We start from the raw sequence: 25,815 nt of genomic DNA, 5'->3' as shown, positions 1-25,815 counted from the left end.
AAGTAAAAACATTAACAGCATTACTTACTGGAGTCTCATCTTTAATTAGACTAAAAGGAGCCTGATTAAGGAACTCTTCCCACTTCTTGTTCCATTCTCTCTGTTTTTCAGTATTTGACTGCTTTATAGAAATAGCCTCTTGCTTTATTTTATTCCTATAACAGACAAAACATAGTTCAAAATTATAAAAACAGAGAAACATTCTGTTGAAAACTTAGTAAGAAAATTTAATTGCAGAAAATAAAGCTGGCAAGAGTAACATAAACCCAAAATATACATATATTTTAAATACATAATACATCAATTCTTAAAACTAAAGGAATAATTTATAAATAATACTGTAAATAGTTACCTCTCCTTTAAGGGACAGAAAAGGATTCCAGTATCTTAATTTTTTTTAAAAAAATATTAATTCAGAGTATATTATTCTCACTACCTCATCATCTACAATAGGTTCACTGGCACCCTACACTTCCTTAGTTGATTTTAAGAAAGTTTCAACGTACCAATAGAATAACTGACTCTAAAAACAGCTCTAAACAATAAAAAATGTCAAATGAGAGACTCATTTTCTTTTCTCTCTTTTGTTTCGAGGGAGTGGGGGGGAGGATGTGGAGAAGAGTGGGTAATTTAAGCTAAACAAGGAAAAAGAGTACATCAACTTTATTGGACACTTCAAACATTTCTTAGGAGTTAGTGAGAGGAAAAGAATATGTGCTATTAATTTCTGTACATTTATTTGGCAAGGCTGAAACAAGTTCTAAGTACATCAAGAGCAAATGTTCGACTGACAAATATTATCTACAACTAGTCTTCATCCCCAATAACACAATAACTACTAAGCTAAGCTTCAAATAAGTTAAAGCTGGAACTGACAGTTAGAAATCATCTAGTCCGGAGGGGATTCTTAACCATTTTATGTCACAGACTCCACTGGCAGTCTAGTCTTTCTCACAATGTTTTTAAATGCATGAAATAAAACACAAGACATTACAAAGGAAACAAATTACATTGAAAGTTATTAATATATTTAAAAAATAAGTTCACAGACCCCAGGTTAGCCCAAACCCATTAGAGATAAGGAAACCAAATCCTAAAGAGGTAAAGCAATTTGCTCCAGGTCACAGGGCTAGTCAAAGTTAGAGTCAAGACTCATAATCCAAGTCTACTGCCTCCCAGGTCAATGTTTTTTCCACTTCATACCTCATCTGCTTCACTTGTGATAATGTGTTTTTCTGAATTCTGGCCTCTCTCTCAACGTAACTAAGGTCTGTTTGGTCAGTACAACTACGTTCCTCTTTTAAAATCTTCAGGGCTTCATTTAGTAACCGAATAACAGTTAAAAGATTCAATTTTCCAGCTTCATAAAGGTTTCCTATAGATAACTTTAAAAAGGGAGAAAGTGTTAGTAAACATAACAGGATTTTGTGAAAAAAGATGTGCTATATACTATACTTCATATTTTTTTACCATAGGGAAAAGTCACCTGTACCATCAAGAGCTATATGAAAACACAAATATGCCCCCCTGAATACAAAGTACATTCAATCCTCCAATGAACACAAGAATAAATTATATATCATTCTACATTTTTAATGAAAATTCTCATATTGATACACAAAAAGAAATAGATCAATGACAGCGATAGTACAAGTTTCATTAGCTGAATATAGATTACAAAATAAAAATGCCCTATGCAAGCTCTTTCAATACCTGTCTCACAACTCAATAATATAATCTTAATGAAGAGACCTTCTATTAAACTGACAGACTGATTACAGCACACAAAACATTGTTGAGTTATTCCTTGTTCTACCTATTTAATTCAACTTTATGTAAAAAAAAAAAAAAAGACAACTCAAAGTTACATGAAAAGTTCTAATGAATAAAGGAACTCCTTTGCATGAAAAGAATGCAGGAAGACGCAGAAGCACTGAGGTGATTCAATAGGTTTAAATTTCATGCAGGATCACATAATGCAAAAGTGGCTAATCTCTGCGTTCATCATGCAGCAACTTAAGGAATTCACTTGAATTAAATAAATTTCACCTAATATATATGTGTTCAGATAATGAAACCCTTACATAAATCACAGAGTAGTTTTTTGAAAACTGTTAGCCCAATATTTTATTAGAACAGTAAAACAAGACAAATTGACTAAGTGAAAGTCATTTTAAAAAAATGTATAGAAACCAAGAACTTACATGGTACATTTGTTTTTCAATTCTCTCTAGTAAGAGTCTTGGAACCTTAATAGCAATACCAGCTCCATCCAAAGTATACTGATCGACATGACCTGTAATGACCGAATTAACAACTTCTCTTTCTTTTTCCAAAAATGTAAGAGTTTCCATCACAGAATCCCACATCAATCGAACCTTTGAAAGAAGAGATTATTTTTTAAAAAGAGATTAAATATTACTTAACACATTAAGAAATGAGGGGTAGGAAAGTGAAATCACATTACCTCATTTACTTCTAAAAGTAAGACAAACTTCTTAAAAGTTTTTAAGACAACTGACAAAATGGCACTTTAATAGTCTGAAAGCATGGCTACAACTTCCAGCGGTACTTCTTAGTCATGAGATATCTTAGTCACTGGAAGAATCTGGCTTGTTATTAAACAAAAGAACATTATACTACTGAAATGCACATTAAATGACATTGGCGTGTCAAGAAAAATCAAGAAAGGGCCCCCAGCTCAATGAAGGTACACAACAAACCAAATTTATATGAGTAAGCATTAATGGGTTGTGTGCTGCATCAAGGGAGGTAACTTCCACATGACTGAAATCACAGATCTGTGAGTATCTGAATATTCCCCAGAGTGTATTTTTTTTTTTACCACTAGGTACACCAAGAAGATCAGAAAAAGTAATACTTAACTAGCTTTACAAAGAACATGATACGTGTAGACAGCTACAATAAGGCAAAGATTAAATGTTTTTAGACAGCAAAATAATGAACTTTTATGGCAAAAAAAAGTCTCACCTTTTGAACTTTCTCTGATATGTTTCTTTGGTCTTCATTCTGGTTCTTTCTAGTTAAAAATTAATTCAGTTATTACAACAAAAACAACATGATTTTGTGATTAAGTCAACTCTTTTAAATCAGTTAACAAATCCACCTACTAAACCCAGACCGAATAAAAGTATAACTAAAATACTTACTTTTGTAATTTTTGCAACTCTGTGTATTGTGATTTCAAATCTCTTATTTGTTTAATTAATAATCTGCAAGGAAACAAAATAATTTATGGCTCTATTCAAATAACTTATGGTAAGGAACACAAGGGAAAATACTGTTTGTACCCAATCCTCACTTTCTCCATTTTTACCCAAGCAAAAGGAAAGATGATTTTAAGGTTCTCTTGAATATATATTCTTCTTACTTAACTTAACATCTGGTTAAAGGCCCTCCTATAATAAGGTCATAGATTGAGGGATGGAAGGGACCTTAGAGACTGCTTATCAAGTTCAACCTCCTCATCTTACTGAGGCTCAAAAAGGTTAACTGACTTCCCCATGGTCACACAGCTAATAAGTATCTAAGAAGGGATTCCATCTGAAGTCTTCCTGACTACAAGTCCAGCTCTCCACCCACTGTACAATACTAACTCTCATTACAATACAAATACAATAGTATTAGCAAGCAGGCATTTTAGAGCCAGTTTCAAAGAATTTTTATATGGGTCTCCCTATACAACTTATCCATTTGGTGAGGGAAACTCTCAGCAAAAAGTTCCCTTAGGGTATTACATCATACTCCATTTTCAAGGACAATTTTGAAGCAAATATGGCTTAAAATGTAACTGAATGACAACTGAAAATTCCCATTTTACCAAAATAAAACTATTACTTACTGAGAATTTTCTTGGTATTGTCGAATCAGAGAATCTTCTTTTTGTAAAATTTGTAAAAACCAGGTACGTGCTACATGACATCTTGTAAAGGACTTGTGAGGATCTTGAAATTTTATATTAAATGACTCTACAAAGCACTTATTAGAACCTAAATTTAAAACACAAAAAAGTAACAAATAACTTAGTATTCAAATTAGTATGCTTTCAACAACATGGCATTTAACTGAGAGTGATAAAATAGCAGGTGCAATTGTAAAACATTACTATTTAAATGGTTAATTAACATTTCAAGAAAAGCAGACAAATTTCAATTATTCATACTGATAGGAGAGGATGAATAAATAAAAGCCACATTACTTAAAAACATTTTAACCATTTAGTTAACGAGGGCTACAAGAAACTAAAGAATTGACGTTGATTTTTTCCCTCATTTCCAAAACATATACAAGCTAAGAAGCAAATGGCAAAAAGGCACTCTTTAGCAGGAAAAAGAATTACCAACTCAGAGTTGGAAGTGACCTGAGATTATCTGGTACAATCCCTGCCCAAAAGCCATGAATTCCTTGGACAACGTCTCTGTCATCATCCAAGATCCTGCAATGATGGGGAACTCACTACCCCAAGGCAACTCATTTCATTTTTGGACAGTTTTAACTTGACATATTTTCAAACCCTCTGACCAACCTAGTCATGCTGCCATGAAGGTTTCCCAGCATATTAAAAAGGACTTTCTAAACTGTGGTACGCAGATTTGAACAAAACACTCCATAAGTGGAGTAACAATGGCAGAGCACAACATAACTGCCTTCCCCCTCAATCTGTACTTTTATTAATGTAACTGAAGATCACAACCTTTTTCTTTTTTTGCTAAATCACTAATTAATGACTTCAGAGTTTCCCAAATGCCAAGGTTTCTTTTACATGCTTTCAAGTCATACTGTCCCCATTCTGTACTTGCAGAGTGGTTTTTCTGAACCCATGTGCAAGATTTAATTTGTTCCTATAAAGTTTTATATTTTTAGCTTCAGCCCACCACTCTTGTAAGTCAGGATCCCCCAGGATCCTCAATCCTGTCACCTGATATAAAAACTATCCCTTCCAGTCTCATGTTATCTAAAATGTGGTCAACATTCTGTCTTCTTCCAAGTTACTGATTTCTAGAAATCCCTTCAGTATTCCACTGGAAATGACCATCCAAACTGGGGAAGGAGACAAGGAAAAAGATTATACCATTCTAATTAAATAATAAGGCCTGAATCTGAGAGATGACTTATTAAAGTTAATGTGTCTAAAAGAGACAAATCAGTTAGTCCAAAATATACAAGGTCCTGAAAAGCATATTTTGCATTAGCCAAGGTCAAGTTTACCCGATATTTTATGAATAGATTTTTTGTAATGTTTATTTTATTTTCAAACAGTACTCATCCTCCTTGAACTCTCAAATATATGACACTAGTGACCTACTCTTTCTAAAAGCAATGTGGCACAGGGAAAAGAGAACTTGAATCAGGAGCCCTGGGTTCAAAACTCCTCGTCCAATACTTAATAACTATATGATTCCATGGGCAAGTCCCTTCACCTCTAAGACTTCTACCTCTAAGAATTCCACTTTCCTCATCTGTTAAATGGGAGTACCTCATTACCTTCTCCCTAGTTGCTGATACAATATACTTTCCTAGTACTCCAACACTGCTAACCACACTTGCCCTTTATATTGGCTCCCATTTTTCTCCTCTTAAATAAAGTAATGCTTTAAATTAGGCAATTCCCCCAAAAGTTCTTTGTTTTTGCTCTCATTTCTCCCTCAGCAATTTCATTCAATTTCATAGCTTCAACTACCAATTCTATGAAGTGACTCAAGAAAAATCTATCTCAAGTCAACAAACATTTATTAGGAGCCTACCATATGGCAGGCATTGTGCTAAGTCCAGTACTGTCCTTTCTTCTAAGTTCCAACTACCTACAGGATTATCTTCATCTAGATGTCTACTGGCACCTCAAACATGTCCAAAATTAAGCTTATCACCCCCTCCTTCCACCTCCCATAGTTTATTTTACTATTTCTGCCAATGATATGACCATTCACCTAGAGCCCCATTTTCAAAAGTTTATCTTTCCCTCTTTTCTCTCCCTCACTTTGAATCAGTTACCAAATTCTTTCATCTACCTTTGCAATATCTCTCATAACTATCCCAATCTTTTTCTTCTCTATTCTCATTGCCACCAAGCTAATTCAGGTCACCAATAATACAACAATTATTTCTACACTCCCTCCCTAATTCTAACTCACCCTTCTTACCAGAATAATCTTCCTCTTGCATAGATATGATCAGGTCCCTTTCTTCTTCAAAAATATACGGTAGGCTCCTTGTTGTTGTTTAGTCACTAAGTCATGTCCAACTCTTCATAACCCTGTGGACCATGGGGTTTTCTTGGCAAAGATAATGGAGTGGTTTGCCATTTACTTCTCCAGTTCATTTTACAGCTGAGGAAACTATGGCAAACAGGGTTAAGTGACTTGCCCAGGGTCACACAGGTAGTAAGTGTGTAAGGCCAGATCTGAAGATGAATCTTCCTGACTTCCACGCATGGCACTCTATCCACTACGCCACCAAGCTGCTCCACAAAATAATACAAGTGAGTATATAGTTTGCTCCACTAATGTCTTCTTTATCCATTGTTGCTGGGGACTGAAGTGTTCAAGTATCCAAGTAATTGAATTCAGTTTACTGCCTCAAATGCATATGCTTTAAATTTCAGAAACAATTTTAAATAAAAATCTTGCTGTTTTACATACTTCTCAGATGTCTTAAATAGAAAATATAGAACACAGATAAGTAGGTGGCACAACACAGAATACTGTACTTAATCTTCCTGACTTTAGGGCAACTAGGTGACACTTACTAGTTATGTGACCCCAATGAAAAGGACTGAAAAACAACTTCCTGACTTCAGGCCTAGCACTCTATTCAGAGAACCAATAAAAAGAGCAGGTGTGGTTAGCAATGTTGGAGGAGTACTAGGAAAGTGTATTGCATCAGAAACTGGGAAGAAGATAATGAGGTACCCCCATTTAACAGTTGAAGAAACTGGAAATCTTAGAGGTAAAGGGACTTGCCCATGGAATCACATAGCTATTAAGCACCTGAGGAGGAGATCTGAACCCGGGCTCCTGATTCAAGTTAGGTACTCTTTTCCCTTCACCAACTGATGAATTCATGAGCATTCTTTAAAACAATTAAAAGGTCACTTAGCTCTATGAAGCCTTCTCTGATTCCCTTCCATTATCCCTTAGTAAGCTTGGCCCATCAGACCTCAAAAACCACTGTCTTATACCAGATGTATTTATTGTACATCAAAGATATATATGTACAAATGTCTTATCCCTCTATTAAAATACAAGCTCCATGAATGTCCTATCTAATTGTTAAGCCATCCCTACTGCTTAACATGATAGATGCTTAACGAATATTTGTTCACTGTGTTGTTGAAATGAATTGCACTTTTAATGAGTTTTTCTATAAGATTCAAGATATATAAAAGCCAAATCTCACTAAAACAAATATCATTACAACAAAATTTCCATAACAAAAAAATTGAAGACCCATTTTCATCAAGCATTCAAAACAACAGAATTTTAATATGATAAAATAATTTTAACAGTCATGTAGGAGTTTATAGTAACACAATTTGTCCAAACATTCTAAAAATCTCTTAACATTTTTTACATTTGACCATCACACTAAAAACCTGCCTTACTTTAGGAGTAAACCAGGGGTGGGGAACCTGCAGATATGAGGCCACACGTGGCCTTCTAGGTCCTCGGGTGCAGCCTTTTGACCGAGTCCAAGTTTTACAGAACAAACCCTTTTATTAAAGGGATTTGTTCTGTGAAGTTTGGATTCAGTCTAAGGGCTGCACTTGAGGATCTAGAGGGCCATATGTGGGCTTGAGGCCACAGGTTCCCCACCCCTGGACTGTAAACCATCTCCTGATGGTCTGCAAAAGTCCCTGTTGCACTTCTCAAAATGTAAAATTACTACCATTTTGCTTAACTTACTTTCAGCATTGGTTTTAATATACTGCACTGCAACAAATCTTGCAAAAGAGTACATGAGATCAACAAATTTAGGGCCACCAGGAGAAAGAAACAACGAACCAACAACTTGAGGAAAGGTACTTCCACATTCATCCTGAGAAAAAGAAAAATGAATTTAAATTTGGATATCTTCTTAGGAGATCTGTTGTTACTGTAGATTACTTTTAAAAGAAATAGGTACATGTTATGCTAGTAACAACCTGTCACATGGTTTCCTTCCTTAAAGTAGAGCACAAAACTAGTTTAAAAAATATTGGACAAGTACTGAAATAAAAAATACTAGAAGAGTGCTAAAAAAATACTGAGAGTCAATAATCCTGATCGTGTCACAAACTCCTTGGGTACCCTGTTAGCCAAGTCTCTTCACCCCTCTGCTCTGTTTCCTTGCTCCCCTTACAACTACTTAGGCAGAGCCAATTAGTGGCACAGTGGATAAAATGCTGGGCCTGGAATCAGGAAGATTTAAATCCGGCCTAAAACACTTCATGATCCTGGGTAAATCACTTAACCTGTTTGTCTCAAGTTTCCTCAACTATAAAATGGGGTCAATAACAACACCTACCTCAAAGAGTTGCTATGAGGGTCAAATGAGATAATACTTGTAATAAAGCATTTAGCCCAGTGCCTGGCACACAGCAGGTACTATATAAATGCTTATTCCCTTCCCTAATTCCCTGCTTCGAGAAAGCAACAGGTGACAAAAATCAAGAACACTGACATGGACTCTAAACTTTCCCATATAGTCATATCAATAACAAAAACATTAAGCAAAAAGTTGAACATGACATAGAAGACCTCACAGACAGAAGTCAGGCTGTAGAACACAGCACTAGTTATCTTAAGACACATTTTTTAGTTCTAGCATATACGTGTTGGAGCCAAGGTCTCCTAGAGATCATAAGTCTGAGACTCCCCTAAATTATGGAGGGGTGTAGGTAACAATTAGTGATGAAGCCACAAGTCTTGACCTTATTTATGAAATAAACTAAAAGTTATCCATAATTAGGAAAGTTTCTTTTAAACAAACTCCACAAAATACAAATTTTTATATGATCTAATTTTCTTTACCTTAGTTTTGCTCTCTTAAAAATAACTTTCCAAAAAAGTTTCTGTGCATAAAATGAACATTTTTTTAAAAATATGGACCAAAGATTATGCCCAATTAATATTTTCCCAGATGAGTTCTTAATACCCTTAAGAATGTTAAAACCTAGCTCTCCTGGAAGATATTAAAGCTGAATTTTCCATAAGAATACTCACAGAAATTCTTTTCAACCACTCACAGCACTGTTTCCGAAATTCAGCATCAGCTTTTCGGTCTACTGGAGGCCAACAGAATCTTTTCCATTTTATTTTTTGAAAGAAAAAAAAAAAGGAGGAGTTAAAGAAGAAAAGTCACCATCCAGCACATTTAAGTGGGGGGAAATCCTTTATCCTGATTGAGTCTAATATGAATAATAACACAGTCAAGGTTGGTGGCATTTATAATTAGTTAGTATCTACACAGACACTTAAGGAAGGATCATATTCTTACTTGCTTTTTACACACCACTTATTACAATTCAATGTGAGTATTCAACAAATATCTGCTGAATGGAAAAGCAAAAAATAACCAAGCTCCTAGACATGTAAAAAGAAATTACCTTTAAAATGGACAATAAAATCAAAGGAACCATTATTTTAATGCAGTGGGTTCAAACTCAAATATAAGCAGTATAACTCAAATATAAACCATACATAAGAATTTCTATACACCATATATTAACTTAGAACACCAGAAATTAACATTATCTTCTTTTAGTTGTATTTTTATTTTTATTAACTATTCCCCAATTACATTTTAACCTGGTTCACAGTACACCTGGAAATGTTATGGGCCACATTTAATACCTCTGATTTAATGAAGCCAAGCAAGGTAGTATGGATCCATTTGTTCAAAAAAACTTGAAAAAAAAAAAACTGGGCTATGAATTTATGAGGTGTATACTAAGAGGCATGAGAGAAACAACAGTATGGGGCTACAGATCTCACAATTAACTAATATCAAGTTATGGATTACTTGCTTATTATTAATAATATTCCTTAAAATAGGCTACATATCATAATTAAAGTCTGAGAAAAACCACCAACAAATTTGTGAATAAGCTCCATCCTATGGGGGCTGTTCTGAGATTCTAGAATTTGACTTAGTACTACCTGAAGCATTCTGTAGCTTCAGGATGATGCCAGTGTATACTAGAAACAATATTGGAATCATTAGACCTGAATTCACTTACTCTGACACTATTGTGACTGTGGACAAGTTGCTTAACCACCCTATCCCCATCTTCCCCATCTGTAAAATGGGCATAACAAGACACTATCAACTTCACTGGGTTATTGTGAGCAAACCATTAAGATACTCTATTTTTCTTCAGTTTTATCAGACTCCTCATGACCCCATTTGAGGTTTTTGTGGCAAAGATACTGAAGTGGTTTGCCATTTCTTCTCCAGCTCATTTAACAAGGAACTGAAGCAAATAAAAGTGACTTGCCCAGGGTGACACAACTAGTTAAACGTCTGAGACCAAGATCTGAACTCATTAAGATGAGCTCATCAAGTCTTCCTGACTCCAAGTCCTGTGCTCCGTCCACTATACCACCTAGCTACCCCAATGTGCTATATAACACTAAGCTACTAACATGCCTCAGTCAGGGAGCATAAATCGAGGGCTTCCTTAGCCTCCTGAAGAGAGGATAGTCACAAAAAGTAATGACTAATAATGAAGCCATAAGTCTTGACCCTAATTATGAGACGAGTTAAGATTTACCCGTGGTCACAAAAATGTACTTTAAACAAAGGCAATAAAATGTAAACTACAATTTCTAATCTCTAGTGTCTTCACTTAGCTAGCAATTAGTTCAGCTTTTTTTTTGGGAGATATACATCATAATTCCCCTCCATCCATATTTTCTCTTTCAAAGGATAGTCATGATAAACGGGTTGCAGAAGTTTGAGTCTCTGCCATGTAATTCAAACACCCTTATAGAAATTACCATTCCAAGGTATTTAGTAAACTGTAGGTGACAGTGGTAGGGGTCCACATAGTAGGTACTTAATGAATGACTGCTGATTATCTATATAAAGATTAAGTTTAAAAGAAACAGCTTTCTGTTCCTAGCAGTTCTGACACAAAGTTGTAGGCAAAATAAAAGTAATCAAAATTTGAACTAGGGCAAAAGTACATAATTTTAACATTACACACACCCAAAGTAAGGCAATCACAGTCAGTGAGATAGTAAGCCCCCCCCCCCAAAAAAAGTCACAAGAATTGAATGCTTAGACACACTAGAGCCAAAGAAAAAAGTCCTTGTGTCACATCAGAAAAGAGGTAAAATGTTTAATTGCTTTTGTGAAAGGGATCAATTTACTAGAATAATTAACATTTTACAAGGACGTTAAATTGTGTTGCAGTTCCAGAACTTGAACTTTATATAAGTACCTACCTACAACTTTAAATATCCTCTGAAAACATGAGCTTTGAGATGACTACTCAGAAAAACTGTCAGATTAAATTTTAAATTCTAATTTATAACTTACTAAATTTACAGATATTACAATTTGATATTCAAAAATGGATAAAGTAAAAAATATTTTGCTCACCTGAATACTTCTTTAGCATGGGAAGGATTCAAAGTGATAAACAAAAAATAGGCAACTATGTGAAAGGCATCACTGTTAGGTTTGTCAAACATGCTCCTAATTTTTTAAAAAAGAGAGAGTGGTTAGTGAAGATCAATAACAGTAGACTTTATTAATTTCTTCTTTCGAGGAGAAAACAACTTAATTTCTCATTCACATACATATATAAAAAACTAAGTGCATTTTTGGGAAATATTGATCAAAAGAAACATTGTATAACATTTGCTCCATTGATTAGATATTCCCATGTACCTAATCCATTAGAGCATGAAGCCCTAATTGGGAATGAGATCTAAACTTTGATCCCAGATTTATCAGAGTTAATGCTGCCACTCTTTTGGCCTCTTTATTGCCTCAGTTTCTCCAACTAAGAAAATACAAAGAAAGTGTTCTCTTGAGGAACAACTAAATATACATAAAAGAATATTAAGAGCTTTAACTGCATGGTACAAGAAAGACATTCCTCTCAGAGTTGCTTAATAAAGTTATTGAATCAATCATGGTAAAGAGGAGAACCATTTTGAAGTTAGAGAACTTAGGTTCTAATCAGCCTGCCATCTAATAATTGTATATTTGGACAAGTGATTTTCCTTCTACAAACTTCAGTTTCTTTAGCTAAAGGGTATATACAGCTGTAGGCTGGGATTCTGAATCCTGTAGAGTATTATTATAGAATAACCATTCCAGCAAAAAGAAACAAAACCAGAGAATCCAAATCTAATGAAGTCTATGGCTTACTTCTATCAGCTATCTACTGAAAAAGTGATAAGAATAAATAAAATAAGAATAAATAAAGTTAGCACTGGACGGGTCTTTAGAGATCCCTCATGTTATGAGTAAAGAAACTGAGGCTCAAAACAGAAATGTGATTAACCTAAGGCTACAAGCTAATCAGTGGAAAAGCCTGGGCTCCCTAGGCCTGTTTTAGCTCTATGTTTCTCAGAAAGATGAAAGTTTGTGAGTCACTAAATATAACATTACCAAGATGCTTATCTCCAAAGGGAACCAAAAGCAAAACTATGGGAGACTGGGAAAGGATAGGTTCCAAGCCACCCCCATCTCTCTATCTTCTACATCCTCCCGATCCTCTTTAGGAAGCAGAGACCCATATGGAAAAAGCAAAGTGCTGAGAATCTGAAGGGCTGGGCTTGAGGCAAGAGCTTTGACATTTACTATCTTGAACAATTCACTTCACCACTCTAAATTCACTTTCCTTATCAGTAAAATGAGAATGATCCTTGTATAACCTACCTCACTGATTATAAAGGGCTTTGTAAACTATAAATTACTTTTAAAACATGAGTTACCCTAGTCTCTATTCTACGGGCCTCATATTTTCATCTGCAAAATATGATGAAGCAGATTATCTCTAAGATCCCTTTCAGCTCTAACATTTTATTTATAATAAGGTAATGTAGGTTGATTATTATAGGACACATCTTCCAGGAAAGCCTAGGTATGGAAGAGGTTGGCCTCTCAGGTTCTTTCCAATTCTGAGATTCTGGGACTTTGAAATTCCAAGTGGAACCTACAGATGAATTCTGTAACCTTCTGTTTTGTTCTGTGTCTATCCAACTTAGGACAGCTTCAGTCACTAATAATAATGACAACTGGCCTTTATATTATGTTTCAGTTTACAAAGCACTTTGCAAACATTATCTCACTCGGTCTTCACAATCATAATAATAGCAGCTTGCATTTTATAGAGCCTACCAACTACAAGCCAGGCACAGTGCAAAGCACTATACAAAAGTTACTTCATTTGATCCTCACAACAACTCTGGGAGGGAGGTGCCCTTATTATCCTCCATTTTACAGTTGAAGAAGACAAGCATTTCTACAGCACCTACTCTATGTCAGGCACAGTGCTAAGCACTTTACAATTGTTAGCTCATTTGATCCTCACAACGCTGGAGAGAAAAGGTGCCGTTATTTTACCTCTTATAGTTGAGGACAGAAAAAAATAGGCATTTCTATAGCACATGTGCCAGGCACTGTGCTTAGCTCTTTACAAGTGCTGCATCATTTGATCCTCACATTTTAGAGTAGAGGAAAGGGAGGCAAAGATTGAGGGACTTGCTACCCGAAGGCTCGTGCTCGGACTCCAGAGCCAAAGCTCTTTCCAGCCCCCGACAAAAATGTCAGGGGGAGTAAAATTAAGCCCAGCCCAGCTGAAGCTAAGAGGAGGCCCCACTGAGGTGCAAAGAGCTTCTGGTCCATGGGTAACAGGTGACATTATTACATTATATTTGCAAAGTGCTTAGCTCCGCACCTAGCACATAGTAGGAGTTTTAAAATAAACTACTTGAGGGGCAGCTAGGTGGCGCAGTGGATAGAGCACTGGCCCTGGAATCAAGAGGCCCTGAGTTCTAATGCGGTCCCACATACTTACGAGCTGTGTGACCTCGAATGCCTCCAAAAATAAATAAATAAATGCACTACTTGTTTCCCTCCCCCTCCCCCTCGAGGCCTCAGTTTCCTCCTCGTGCCCCAGCCCGCTCCCAACAGCTCAGTCGCTTACGCGCCCAGCTTCGTGTGCGACGTGAGCTTCCCAGCTTCGGCCGCAGCCTTGTCCGGTTCGAAGCCCAAGGCCAGCAGGAACTGCCACAGGTGCTCCTTCTTCCAGGCCGCGGGTCCGGCGGCGGCGGCGGCGCTCATGGTTCGCAGCTGCTTCCTCCTCCTTCTCCTCAGGCAGCCCGGCGCACACAGGAGGCCCAAGGCCGGAGGCGCCCGGCTCCAGGGAGCTGAGGCCCAGCGGGGAAGAAGGGATCGGGGGAGGGCGAAGACAACGACAAAAGACCAGGCGTCGAGAAGCGTCTTCCTCCGCCCCTTCTCTACACGCCGCCACTTCTGCCCTGGCGGCAGCTGAGGCGACTGCTCAGCCGCCCCCACCCATCCCGGCTCACAGGGGAGCAGCCATTTTATTTTCCCCTGAAAAAACCGCCCGAAGCTGTCGGGTTCGACGGAACCGCCAACGGAAACGTCTCCCCGAGACGTCACTTCCGGAAGAAGCTCGCCCCGATGTGATTGGCCTAGGGCAGCTACCGCCTTAAGGCGCGCGCTTTAATCCGTCTCTTTAACTAAAGCTCCTCTCCAGGAAACTACGAGACCCACAGTGCTTTGCTCGGAGAGGCGGGAAGAGGTAAATGAGGGTGTGGCCACATACTGTAGCGGGACCAGGCTTTGAAGTTTTTAGGGAGGTTTTTTCCTTTTGTTTTGTTTTGTTTTTGCGGAAAGAAAAGGATGCACCAGTAGAAAGGGAACAACAAAATTACCAAATGCCCTGGGACTGTAGCAGATTAAAGGAGCTAGAACTGGACTGGACCTTAAGAGATCCTCTAGAAAAATGCTATCCGCCTCCAGAGAGAACTGCATAAATTAAGTGCAGATAGAAGTATACTTTTTTCACTTGTTTTATTTTTCTTGCCTTTTTTTTATTTTTTTGCAACATGGCTAACATGGAAATATGTTTTGCATGGCTTCACATGCATAACTGATGTATGGCTTGCCTTCTCAATGGGTAAGGGAGAGGCAGGTGGAGGGAAAGAATTTGGAACTCACAAATTTTTTTAATTCGTGTTAAAAATAAATAATAAAATTTTAAAAGAGAAATTCTCTAGTCTCATACACTTATTTTACAGTTAAGGAAAGTGCGGTGCAGAAAGAAAGATTAATTGATCCAGTGCTACACCTGTAGTAAAGAGGAGAATTGGTGAGGCAAGTATTTTTTTTTTCCAATCCTTCAGATGAATCAACTAAGTCCAAGAGTGATGTGACTTGCCCAAGGTCACATAACTAATCAAGGGCAAAGCTGTATCTGAATTGAAAATTGAAGGAATGCCCATCAATTGGGGAGTGGCTGAACAAGTTATGGTTGTGATGGAATACTATTATGCTGTGGGAAATGAGTGGGGTGGTTTCAGAAAAAAGCATGGCGATACCTAAATGAACTGATGCAAAGTGAATTGACAAGAACCAGGAAATCATTGTGTACAATATTATTATTGTTGTTGTTTGTCCTTCTTTCTAGAAGAGGACCATGACATCAGGGAGGTGATGCCATGACATGCAAGTGAATTGGATTTAAGTGAGGCAGGGCAGTGCAAAGTCACCAGTTACTTTCTCCTTCAAAGCCATCTTGGTCCAGTGGCAAGATATAGATCAGGAGGACTGGAGATGGCCCTGGATGTATAATAACAGCAATGTTGTAATGACAATCAACTGTTAAAGACTTGGTTTCTCTCATCAATTCCAAAGGACTTGTGATGAAAAAATACTATCCACCCCCAGAGAGAGAACTGATTAGCTCTGAGTGTAAATTGAAGTATGATTCCTCACTTGTTTTTTTTGCTTTTTTTCCCCATAATATGGTTAATATGGAAATTATGCTTTGCATGGTTTCACGTTTGTGAGTGATATCATATTGTTTGCCTTCTCAGTGGGTGGGGGAGAAGTGGGAGGGAGGGAATCTGAAACTCAAAACTTTAAAAAAAAAGAATGTCAAAAATAACAATTTTTTAAAGAGCTATGAATATTTTTATACATCCTTGATTTTCGTTGCCAAGGACTAACCCCTACCTTGGTCTACTCTCCTTTTTACTGCCCCTTCCCTTTCTCCCCTTTCTATTCTATTGTCCTGTTGAGTGAAATATATTTCTGTACCCAACTCTGTATATGTGTATATCCTTCCTTCTCTTAACTAGTTCAGATGAGAGGGAGGTTCAAGTATCCCCACCACCCCGTCCTCTTTTGTCTGTATAGATGTCTCCTTAGGTACCCTGACTATGTGACATAATTTGCTAAACCCTTCTCATTCCCCCTCACCTACAGTGTATTTCTCTTCTCTTCTCTTTCCATCCTTTTCTTAAAGTCATCAAGACATAACAGAACCACTTCCAGGCCTTGTATAATTGGAATCCCTTTATAGACTCTGGTGATGGTAGGGTTCAAAAGGGACATGTGTATCCTCACCCTATATTTGCATGTCAGGAGTTGATGATCCCTATTTAGTCTTTTACCATTCTTCATTTATATTTATTTTTTATGTTTCTCTTCACTCCTTTGTTGGAACTGCAGTTTTTCTGCAATATTTTTTCATCAGGAATGCTTGGAAGTCTTCTATTTCATTAAGGATCTGTTTTTTTTTTCCTCCTTGTAGCATTATATTCAGTTTTCCTAAATGTTATTTTTGACTGCAAGCCCTATCCTTTGCCTTCTGGAATGCAATATTTCAAGTTCTCTGTTCCTTTATAGTCAGTGGTTACTAAATCATATGGGATCCTGCCTGTGGGTCCTCAGTACTTCAATTTTTTCTTTACGATTGCTTGCAGTATTTTTTTCTGGAAGCCCTAGATTTTGACTATTCTGTTCCTGAAAGTTTCATTTTGGGGTTTCTTTCAGAAAGTAATCAGAGAAGTCTTTCTATTTCTGTTTTGCCCTCTGGTTCTAAAAGATCTGGATGGTTTTCTTTTAAAAAAAATTTTTTTAATTGGATGTCTAGGCTTCCCAGGGTCTGTAGATGTCTTTGTCTCTGTATACTGAGCTGGACTAAACAAATGACTCACTGTGACCTTTTCTGGATTTCCCAATCAGAATTCCATTTGGCAAATTTGTTAAATCTGTTTGGAAGAGTTTGTGGATAGGAGCTCCCCACACTGTTTCCCACTCCACCATCTTAACTCCCAAAGCCAAAATTAAGGAGTTTGATTGACTCAATCAATCAAAGGCATAAACTAGATGGAAAAACTTAATCAGTTGGAGAAGAGTGAAGTAGTTTGATCTTGGATTAAATCAGATGATGCCACACAGGAAATGTACTGGGATTAGTAGAAAGAATCAGACATACATGTAGGTTTATATATAATTGCCCAGAAAATTCCACTCTGAGCATTCTAGCAACAAACCAGTGTAATAGTTGCCAAGGTAACTCCCCTTGAGGGTGCAAAGGAAGGTTTGAGTTCCCACCCCACTTTTGACCACAGGACAACCTGCTGACCTTTGAAATGAAAGAGCAGAAGACTTACACTTCTTGTTGGGTATCAGTAGCAATATCCCAGAATAGCATATGACAACATATCGGGGCCATCTCCAGTTGTCCTGATGAATATCTGGCAACTGGACCCAGATGGCTCTGGAGGAGAAAGTGAGGCTGATAACCTAGCATATCTCTCCTCACTTAAATCCAATTCACTTGCAAGTCATGGCATCATCTTACTGATGTTAAGGTGTCTTCAAGAACAAAGGACAACACCCTGTGAGTAGTCCGAGCTGCCCCACTGAGGACCGAACTGGCCAGTTCCATTTGGGCAACTCAGCTCCTTCCTCACCTCTCCTCTCCTCTTCTTTCCTCTCCCTCTGTCCACATGGAGTATCTTACCCTTACCTACAGGTGCTCTGTCCAAAGGAATGTAAATTTTGATGGCTGAAACCTAGCAAGATATAGGGTTTACTAGCTAGATTTCTTTATAGGCCATGCCTTAAACCCCATTCACTCTGGCTGTCACTGATTGGTCAACTGATTGGTCATAGCCCAAGCACCACTTAGTGGTCATTGGGCCCAGGTGGCTTAGAGTGAATGACAATAGTAATTGTTTCTGTTTTGTCCAAAAACCCTAAGGATCTTCCCTTCCCAGATTGATTTTTTTTTAACTAGGTAAAGAGGCCATTTTCTGCCTCATTTCTTATCTAGCCTTAATCACTGAATGGGTGTTGCCTCAGTATAACTAAGACTTGGTAAAGACCTCAGCTTAAAAAGGCCAAGGTCTCCCACTGCATCCAGGGCCATCTCCAGTCATCCTGAACTATATCTCCCCACTGGATCCAGAGGGCTCTGGAGAAAGTGAGGCTGGTGACTTGGCACAGCCCTTCTCACTTAAAATCCAATTCACTTGCAAGTCATGGCATCACCTCCCTGATGTCATGGTTCTCTTCCAGAATGAAGGACAAACAACAACGAGGACATATTCACTAAGAGTTGACTTACCAAGGACAACAAAACTACAAAAGCATCAATTCTTGGAGCCCAACATAGAGTTATACCTAAGGAGAATTTCTTGAGGACTCCACAAAGGCAAAAAAGAACTTAAGTATCTAGGAGCTATGAGTTGGTCACTCTGGCCACATATGCTTTCTAACCTTGAGCCTTTTTCCCATTCTTGCAGAAGGGTGGAGATGGGAGGTTCACCGGTTCATGTATTGCACGTTTTTGAATTCTCAGTGTATTGATTAGTTGTACCATTTTTTTTCTTTTTTTTCTTCCTGTCCTTAAAAACTACTATTTGCTATGTAGGATGGTATTTGATTTCAGGGAGGCGGAAGGTGAGGTATCCCAGGGAAAATTATTCTGATGTAAAAAGCAAATAACATCAGTAAAAACTTATGAAAATAAGTAATTGTGGGAGTGTCCCATATTTTAAGGGTGGAGGGATTCCTTTTTGTGGCAATTTCTTAAAATATTGTCTCAGTAACTCTCTATTTTTAAAAACCAATTAATTCTAGCCAACTAATTGATAATCAGTGGGGAAAACAACAGATGAGGGCTTTTAAGCAGTACTAGAAGCTATAAACCTTCACCCCTGAAGGAAAGCAAGTCAGCCCCTTTGTAGGGATTCAACCTGTTCATCCAGTTTGAGGTAGTAAAATGAACCCAGAGGGAATGCTACATAGTTATCTGCATAAACTTATCTATCTATATTTGTTGTAGCCCCATTAATATATAAGCTCCTTAGGAATAGGGATTGTTTCATTCTTTGTGTCTGCATCTCCATTACCTTGAAGGTAGTAGGCTCTTTTTTTAAAAATAAGTTTTTATTGGTGACTTGTTTCTTACATCATCATAGTTATCCCAATTTCACTTCCCTCTCCCACAGTGCCATCCAATATAATAAATAATATTATTTTATAGAGGAAAAAAAATTAACACAACTGACTGATACCTTGAAAAAGTCTAAAAACATGTGCAATATGTAATGCCTGTGGACCTCCCGCCTCCACGAAGAGATGGGTTGGGGGGGAGGGATCTTTTCATTATCTCTTTATTTAAGTCCTATTTGATTTTAATAATTTTGTTACATTCACTTTTGATTTTGGGGGGAGGGGTGTAGTTGTTCTTTTTATTTATATTATCAGTGTAGAATAAGGTAATCCTGGCTATCCAATTTGTCCTTATGAATTCACCTTCTTGTTATTTTCCCTTTAACTTCCAAGATAACAGCTACTCAGGCAGCATTAGTCATTATCAGTAAAAAAAAAAAAAAAAAAAACACATACAAATGGCAGCACTCAAACTTTATTTCAATCATTTCAGTGATTATCAAGCTAGATTAATAGCCTTCACAACCAGAATTTCTTACACATACTATAGAGGGGAAAAAAAACAGATTTCCAATGTTTTTTAAAACAAATTAAACAATTCAATTCAGGGCTGAGGAGCCAGCAGAGGAGACAGAGAAGGGGAGGTTAAAGAGGTAGAAGGAGGAAACCAAAAGAAGAGGTAGGACCCAAAAGGAGAAAGGTGGTCAACAGTGGCAAATGCCCCATGCAGAGACTCAAAAGAGGATGTTGAGACTTAAGAATGCTGAACAACAAAATGATCGATCATGATTCCAATTGACTGATGGTGAAGAACTACCTCCTAACTGAGTAGTGATGACACAGAATGAGACACATTCTTCAACATGGCAAGTAGTAGAATTTGGTTTTGCTTGCCTATGCTTATTTGTTACAAGTGCTTTGTTTTCTGTTTGTCCAGGGTTTCATGGGAATGTTGAAATTTGTTGGAATTTGAAAATGTTGGAAATTGAAAATATATATATAATTTTGAAACTAAAATAAAAAGGCCATGGGATTAAGTAGGAATCCTTTCGAGCAAGGATTGTTTCATTGTATTTGTCCCATCATAAGAAATTAATAGAGGCTTGTTAGTTGACTGATTTTTGTCTTTTGAGGGGAGTTCCATTAGCCAAGTTAAATGAGGTTAATGAGGGAAGTGATGAGAGAGTGGTTGTATTAGGTATAAGCCAACTTTTCAAGAAACCTAAGGGAGAAAGAAGCTTACCTATAGCTAGCTAAGACAAAGGATCAACAAAGAATATTTTTAGGATGTGGGAAATTTGACCAATGTTTGTAAGTAAATAGGAAAGAAATAGAGAGAAAGAGAGGGGTGATGTATTTAGAGAGAGGATAATTCCTAGAACAAGATCACAGGAATGAATGAGATTGGGAACAGAGGCATGTAATTTTGAAAAGCAGAGGCCTGGGGAAACATGCATCCGTCTGTTTCCTTGGTGTATTATTTGCTATGATCTTGGAAGGCAGGAGTACATTGAGGGACTTGAATAAAGAAGAAAAAGTTTGTAACGGTTGCTCTGGGGAATGAAATAAGGAATCAATAAAATTAAAACAAAATTTACTACCATTCCCAAAAACTATAAAAATACTTGGAAAAAACATGTAATTTAGCAAAGTAAAATGCTATATTCGAGATCAATTTGCTGTTCTTTATTCATTATTCTGACTTAGGTTAACAGATCCATTAAATCGTGAATAATCAACTTCGTCCTCCTCATCCAAACCTAAAATGTCTGGAATTTCATAAGTTTCAGAAGATAAGTCAGTGATGGTGAAATCTGGCACCTGAAAAAGAAGAAACTCAAATATTAAAAGTAATAGCTACTTAAGCAAAAAAACCTATGTAGAGAATGAGAACTTGTCTTATCAAAGAAAATCTGTGATAAATACTTTCAAAATAGGAATACTTTCTAAAATTAAAAAATTGTAATTTGTTTCCCAAATATAGATTTTTATGTACCAGATTTTCTTAAGGTATAAAGCATTCCTGTTTACAAATATGTAGAATAAATGTAGGATAAAAGGAAAGCTAGGTTGCTCAGTGGTTAGAGTACAGGCCTAAAGTCAGTAAGACTTACTTACTGAGTTCATATCTGGCCCCAGACACTTACTAGTTCTGTGACCCTGGTCAAGTCACTTAGTTTCCTTATCTGTAAAATGAGCTGTAGCCCCTCTAGTATCTTTGCCAAAAAAAAACCTCATGGGGTCACAAAGAGTCAGACACAAGTGAAATGACTGAACAAGGTAAAAGGATCATAGATGTAGAGCTGAAAAAGATCTGAGAGGTCACCTAGTCCAATACCCTCATTCTATAAGTGATGAAACTGAGGCCCAGTGAATTTAATTGACTTGCCCAAAGTCAAAGTAACAATGATGATTAACACTGTGCTAAGAGTTTTATGATAATCATCTCATTTAATCCTCAACAACTCTGGAAGGTAGGTACAATTATTAACCCAAATTTACAGATGAAGAAACTGAGACAGAGGTTAAGTGACTTGCCCAGAGTCACCCAGCTAGTAAATGGCAGATCCAGAATTTGAACTTAGGACTCATGACTCTTTTCGTTAAATATTCATTTGTTTATACCTTAAGAAAAGTAAAGTAATAATGCACTTGATAATCCATGGTCAGACTTCCAGCAATGGCAGTCCTCTAAAATATGCACAAGCAGACAGAAGATAGAAAAAGCTGTTAATATTTTTTTTAAAACAATCTCTCATAAAGTTTATGTACTTTGTTCTATAAGAAAGGCCCTTGGGCAATCAGACTTAGTTATCCTTAAGACACAATTCTAACAATCTTGGTGATGTTTTCCCCGTCCCCTAGGCCTAGCAATTAGAAACAGCCAATTATAGGGAATAGAAATAATTGTAAGTGTACGTACTAGCACACTAACAGCATCAAAAAGTAATAGGGACATTAAAGAAGACAAGCTACACAGAGTATCTAGCACAGTGGAAATGTAATAAATGGTTACTGGATTAATTAGTTGAAAGCAGTCTGGAAGAAGCTTAAATTGTTGACTGGGGGCTCAGTCTAGTTCTTTGATCCCACAACTCTGCTTTTCTTCCTTTGCTCAGGTACTTAAAGATGCCTGTTTACTGGTCAAGCAAAATCCTATAGGCCCTTTGCCTATGATTCTCAGCTTGGGATGCTCTAAAACAGGACTGCAGAACCTGAGGCACACCAAAGGATTTTGGGAGGCCAGAGAAAAATGTAGAGGAAAACATCCACAGGTTGTGCAAGCCTGCTCTAAAAGGCTCAGAGCCCTTCATGAAGGCCCACTTATTGGAGAAGCTGACCCTCTGTGACCTCCAAGAATACCTGGCATATTTCAAAAGTCACTACTTTTTGTACGTAGGAAGACTGGTACCCTAATGCACTATATCAGTTGTGAATCAACTCAACTGTTCCATGAAATAATTTGGAATTATGCAAGAAAAGCTTCAGAATTGTTCAGTACCTCAGATCCAGTGATCTGATTGTGGGTTTTATGCACTGCAGAGGCTACTGACAAGAAAAGACCTATCTTCAAAAAAATAAATAAAATAATAAAAGCATTAATTGTTACTGCCAAAAAAAAAAAGAAACAAATTCTGTGACTAATGACTGGTGAATAGCCAAAGAAACTGTGTTATATGGATGTAATAGAATATTTGGGTACAAAAATAAACGTGAAGAATTCAAAGAAATATGGGAAGAATTCATGAAATGATACAGAGTGAACAAAGGACAGTTTAAAAGTACAATGTGCCCGCTACAACCCTAAAAGTAAGAAAATTTTCAACAGTATCAAATTTCAGGTCAAAAACAATGGGAAACATTGTTACTAGCTTAAAAGCACACAACTTTTCTTTCAACAAATGGAAAACTGTTGAAGGTGAAGGTCTCCTGTACTTATCAAAATCACTCATACGTTCTTTGATTTAACAGTTTTCAAGGATTTTACATCATGGAGGATTCAACTGGGACAAAGATAGGGATCATCATGTGTTGAAACAAAATTTACCATAAAATTTTAAAAAACAAATGAAAATCTCTCAGGAGAACTACTTGAATAGCTCAGCTTCTTGATATCCAGTCCTTAAAGAAAATTAAGACCAAATAATTGCATCTAATTTACAGTTGGAAACCGCCCAAGGTCTCCGACAAAGCTTATTTGAGTATGGAGAAAAAAGTGGATGGGAAACCATACCCTGGAAGGAATCCACAATATAATCCCTTGGTTAGTCTAACTACCTTTAAGGTAATCTTCCCTCCTTTATTTGCAGAGGTAAGGGACCCATATGTGTTAGACGTTGAATATATTATCAGACTCAGTTGAAGTGTTGGTCAGTTTTGCTCACCTGCTTTTTCCCCCTCTTATTCTGGCTAAATGGGTAGGGAAAGGGGATAGATATAATTAAAACTGACCTCAAAACAAGAGTTAAATGAAATTTTTTTAGGTTTTAAGAAATTAAAATTAAGATTAAATGATCCTCAATGTCTGTAAGAGAAAATGCAATAAGCAAATATTTAAGTGATTAAAATTGTGTAGTATAAGAACTTGGATTCAATAGAAACCAGGGTTCAAACCCTGCCTTTAACACTTACTCCTTGTGTGGCCATGAGCAAGTCAATAAACTTTATAAACTGAGTTTGGTCATTTATAAAATGGGAATAGTAATAGCCATAGAGCTTACCTCACAGGTATCAAATGATGTCATGTTCACAAAGTGCTTTACGAACCTTATGTCAACTATTGATATTGCTTTCACTTAATAACTCTCATCAATGAAATAATCCACCATGATTCCAGAGGAGTAATGATTCATGCTACTCATATCCTAACAGAGAGGTCATGGATTCAAGATGCAGAACAAAATATATGTTTTTGAACATGGCTGGTGTAGGAATTTGTTTAGCTTGACTATGCTTACTTGTCACAAGGGTTTTGTTTTTCTTTTCTTTTTTTTTAATGGGGGTGGGGGAGGGTGAGAAAATCAATTTTTGTTCATTGAAGTTAATGTCCAGCCTTAGAATAGACTTGTACAGATTGACCTATCCTCTATCTTGAAGAAAGAGCTTACACACAGAACCTTTAAGAGGATCTGATTGTTTAATATGCCCCAATTTCCTCTCAAATTCTGAAAGCAATGACACTAACTTTGGGCAGGGATTTTCCCCAAGTGGATCTTTAGGGAAGAGACTGCTTTTCTCCCATGGAGTTATCCCATTCTTAATTGGAAGTATCAAAACCTTGGTATGATAGCCCTACTAGAATATGAAACTTGTATGTCCCAAAAGACCAAATGACTCCTCAAATAGAGGAGTTCCTGGAGTTTCATGAGCCTGTTGGAGAGAATTTTTGGAAACTGTTTTGCATACAGGACCTCTTAGGAAACAAAAAGCAGGCTGTCTTGGATAGGCTTTGTTTTTGTTTTGTTTTGTTTTTTCCAAAAATAGAGCTGACAGAGTCTTAAGAATTACCACCCATCCTCCTGTCCAGGAGCCCTAATAGCATTAACAACCTACTTGGGATCCCCCAAACCAGTGGCATCAAATTCAAATGGAAAAGGGGCCACTAAACCCTATAGGTCACATCTTGACTTAGAAAACTACATGTTAATATTATCTATGTTCTACTGTGTTTTTTATTTATTTTGTTAACTATTTCCCAATTTCTTTGTAATCTAGTTTGAGCTATACTAAGGAGTGTTGCTGCCTCTATTTGACCAGGTGTTTGACACCTCTGCCCCACACTCATTCTTCTAACTTTATTGGCTGACTTTACTTAACCCTCATACATAGTCTCAGCCCCAAACCAGGCTCCAATCCTGTTCCTAATCAGAGAAATAACTCACAATTATATAGCATTATTAAGTCGACAAAAAAATTTTCCTAACAATAATGATGATAATAGTAATAAAGTCAATATCTATAGGGGACTTTAAGGTTTGTGAAGCACTTTATACACTTTAATTTGATCCTCACAAGTACCCTGTGAGGAAGGTCCTATATTACCCCTGCTTTACAGAATAAAAGAAGAAACTGGAAGTGAGGTTAAAAAGTGATTTGCTAGTAGCATCACCCAACTAAGTAAATGTCTGAAGCAGGATGAAAACCGAAGCATGTAACAACCCTGTAATTTAGGTGGTACAAGTATTAGTATCCCCATTATACAGATGAGAAATCCGATTCAGAGGTTAAGCAGATTTTTTCAAAGTCTTAGAACTAAGAAATATCAAAGGTAGGATTCAAGCTCAGGTTTTCTGACTTCAAGTTCACTGCAATTTCCACTATGCCAAAGTGTGTCTCTAAACACAGCAATGGGCTACTCTC

The 25,815-nt window shown here is 37.0% G+C and overlaps 2 protein-coding genes across 3 annotated transcripts in view; both read right to left on the bottom strand.

Moving 5' to 3' along the window:
• Positions 1 to 14,700, bottom strand: part of HAUS6 (HAUS augmin like complex subunit 6) — a 41,643-nt gene extending 26,943 nt beyond the window's left edge. The window contains exons 1-10 of one of the 2 annotated variants that reach the window (XM_027863140.1): positions 14,165 to 14,700; positions 11,605 to 11,700; positions 9,222 to 9,300; positions 7,923 to 8,055; positions 3,863 to 4,010; positions 3,171 to 3,233; positions 2,992 to 3,040; positions 2,205 to 2,378; positions 1,204 to 1,385; positions 29 to 155 (exon numbers count right to left, since the gene is read on the bottom strand). In XM_027863140.1, coding sequence (XP_027718941.1) covers positions 29 to 155; positions 1,204 to 1,385; positions 2,205 to 2,378; positions 2,992 to 3,040; positions 3,171 to 3,233; positions 3,863 to 4,010; positions 7,923 to 8,055; positions 9,222 to 9,300; positions 11,605 to 11,700; positions 14,165 to 14,301 — 1,188 coding nt within the window. In that variant the 5' untranslated portion in view covers positions 14,302 to 14,700. Of the gene's footprint in view, positions 1 to 28; positions 156 to 1,203; positions 1,386 to 2,204; positions 2,379 to 2,991; positions 3,041 to 3,170; positions 3,234 to 3,862; positions 4,011 to 6,161; positions 6,289 to 7,922; positions 8,056 to 9,221; positions 9,301 to 11,604; positions 11,701 to 14,164 lie in introns of those variants that run through there. The other variant, XM_027863141.1, reaches the window with a different exon arrangement.
• Positions 14,701 to 19,914: 5,214 nt separating this feature from the next.
• PLIN2 (perilipin 2) overlaps positions 19,915 to 25,815 on the bottom strand; it is a 34,151-nt gene continuing 28,250 nt past the window's right edge. Inside the window, exon 9 of the mRNA XM_027862832.1 lies at positions 19,915 to 21,276. Within this exon, the coding sequence (XP_027718633.1) occupies positions 21,142 to 21,276 (135 nt within the window). The 3' untranslated portion in view covers positions 19,915 to 21,141. The remainder of the gene's footprint in view (positions 21,277 to 25,815) is intronic.

The sequence above is a fragment of the Vombatus ursinus genome, unplaced genomic scaffold, assembly GCF_900497805.2.
Source record: "Vombatus ursinus unplaced genomic scaffold, bare-nosed wombat genome assembly UNPS02014770.1, whole genome shotgun sequence".
NCBI lineage: Eukaryota > Metazoa > Chordata > Mammalia > Diprotodontia > Vombatidae > Vombatus > Vombatus ursinus.
The sequence above is the reverse complement of the archived record's forward strand: the minus strand, read 5'-3'. Positions and strand labels throughout refer to the sequence as shown.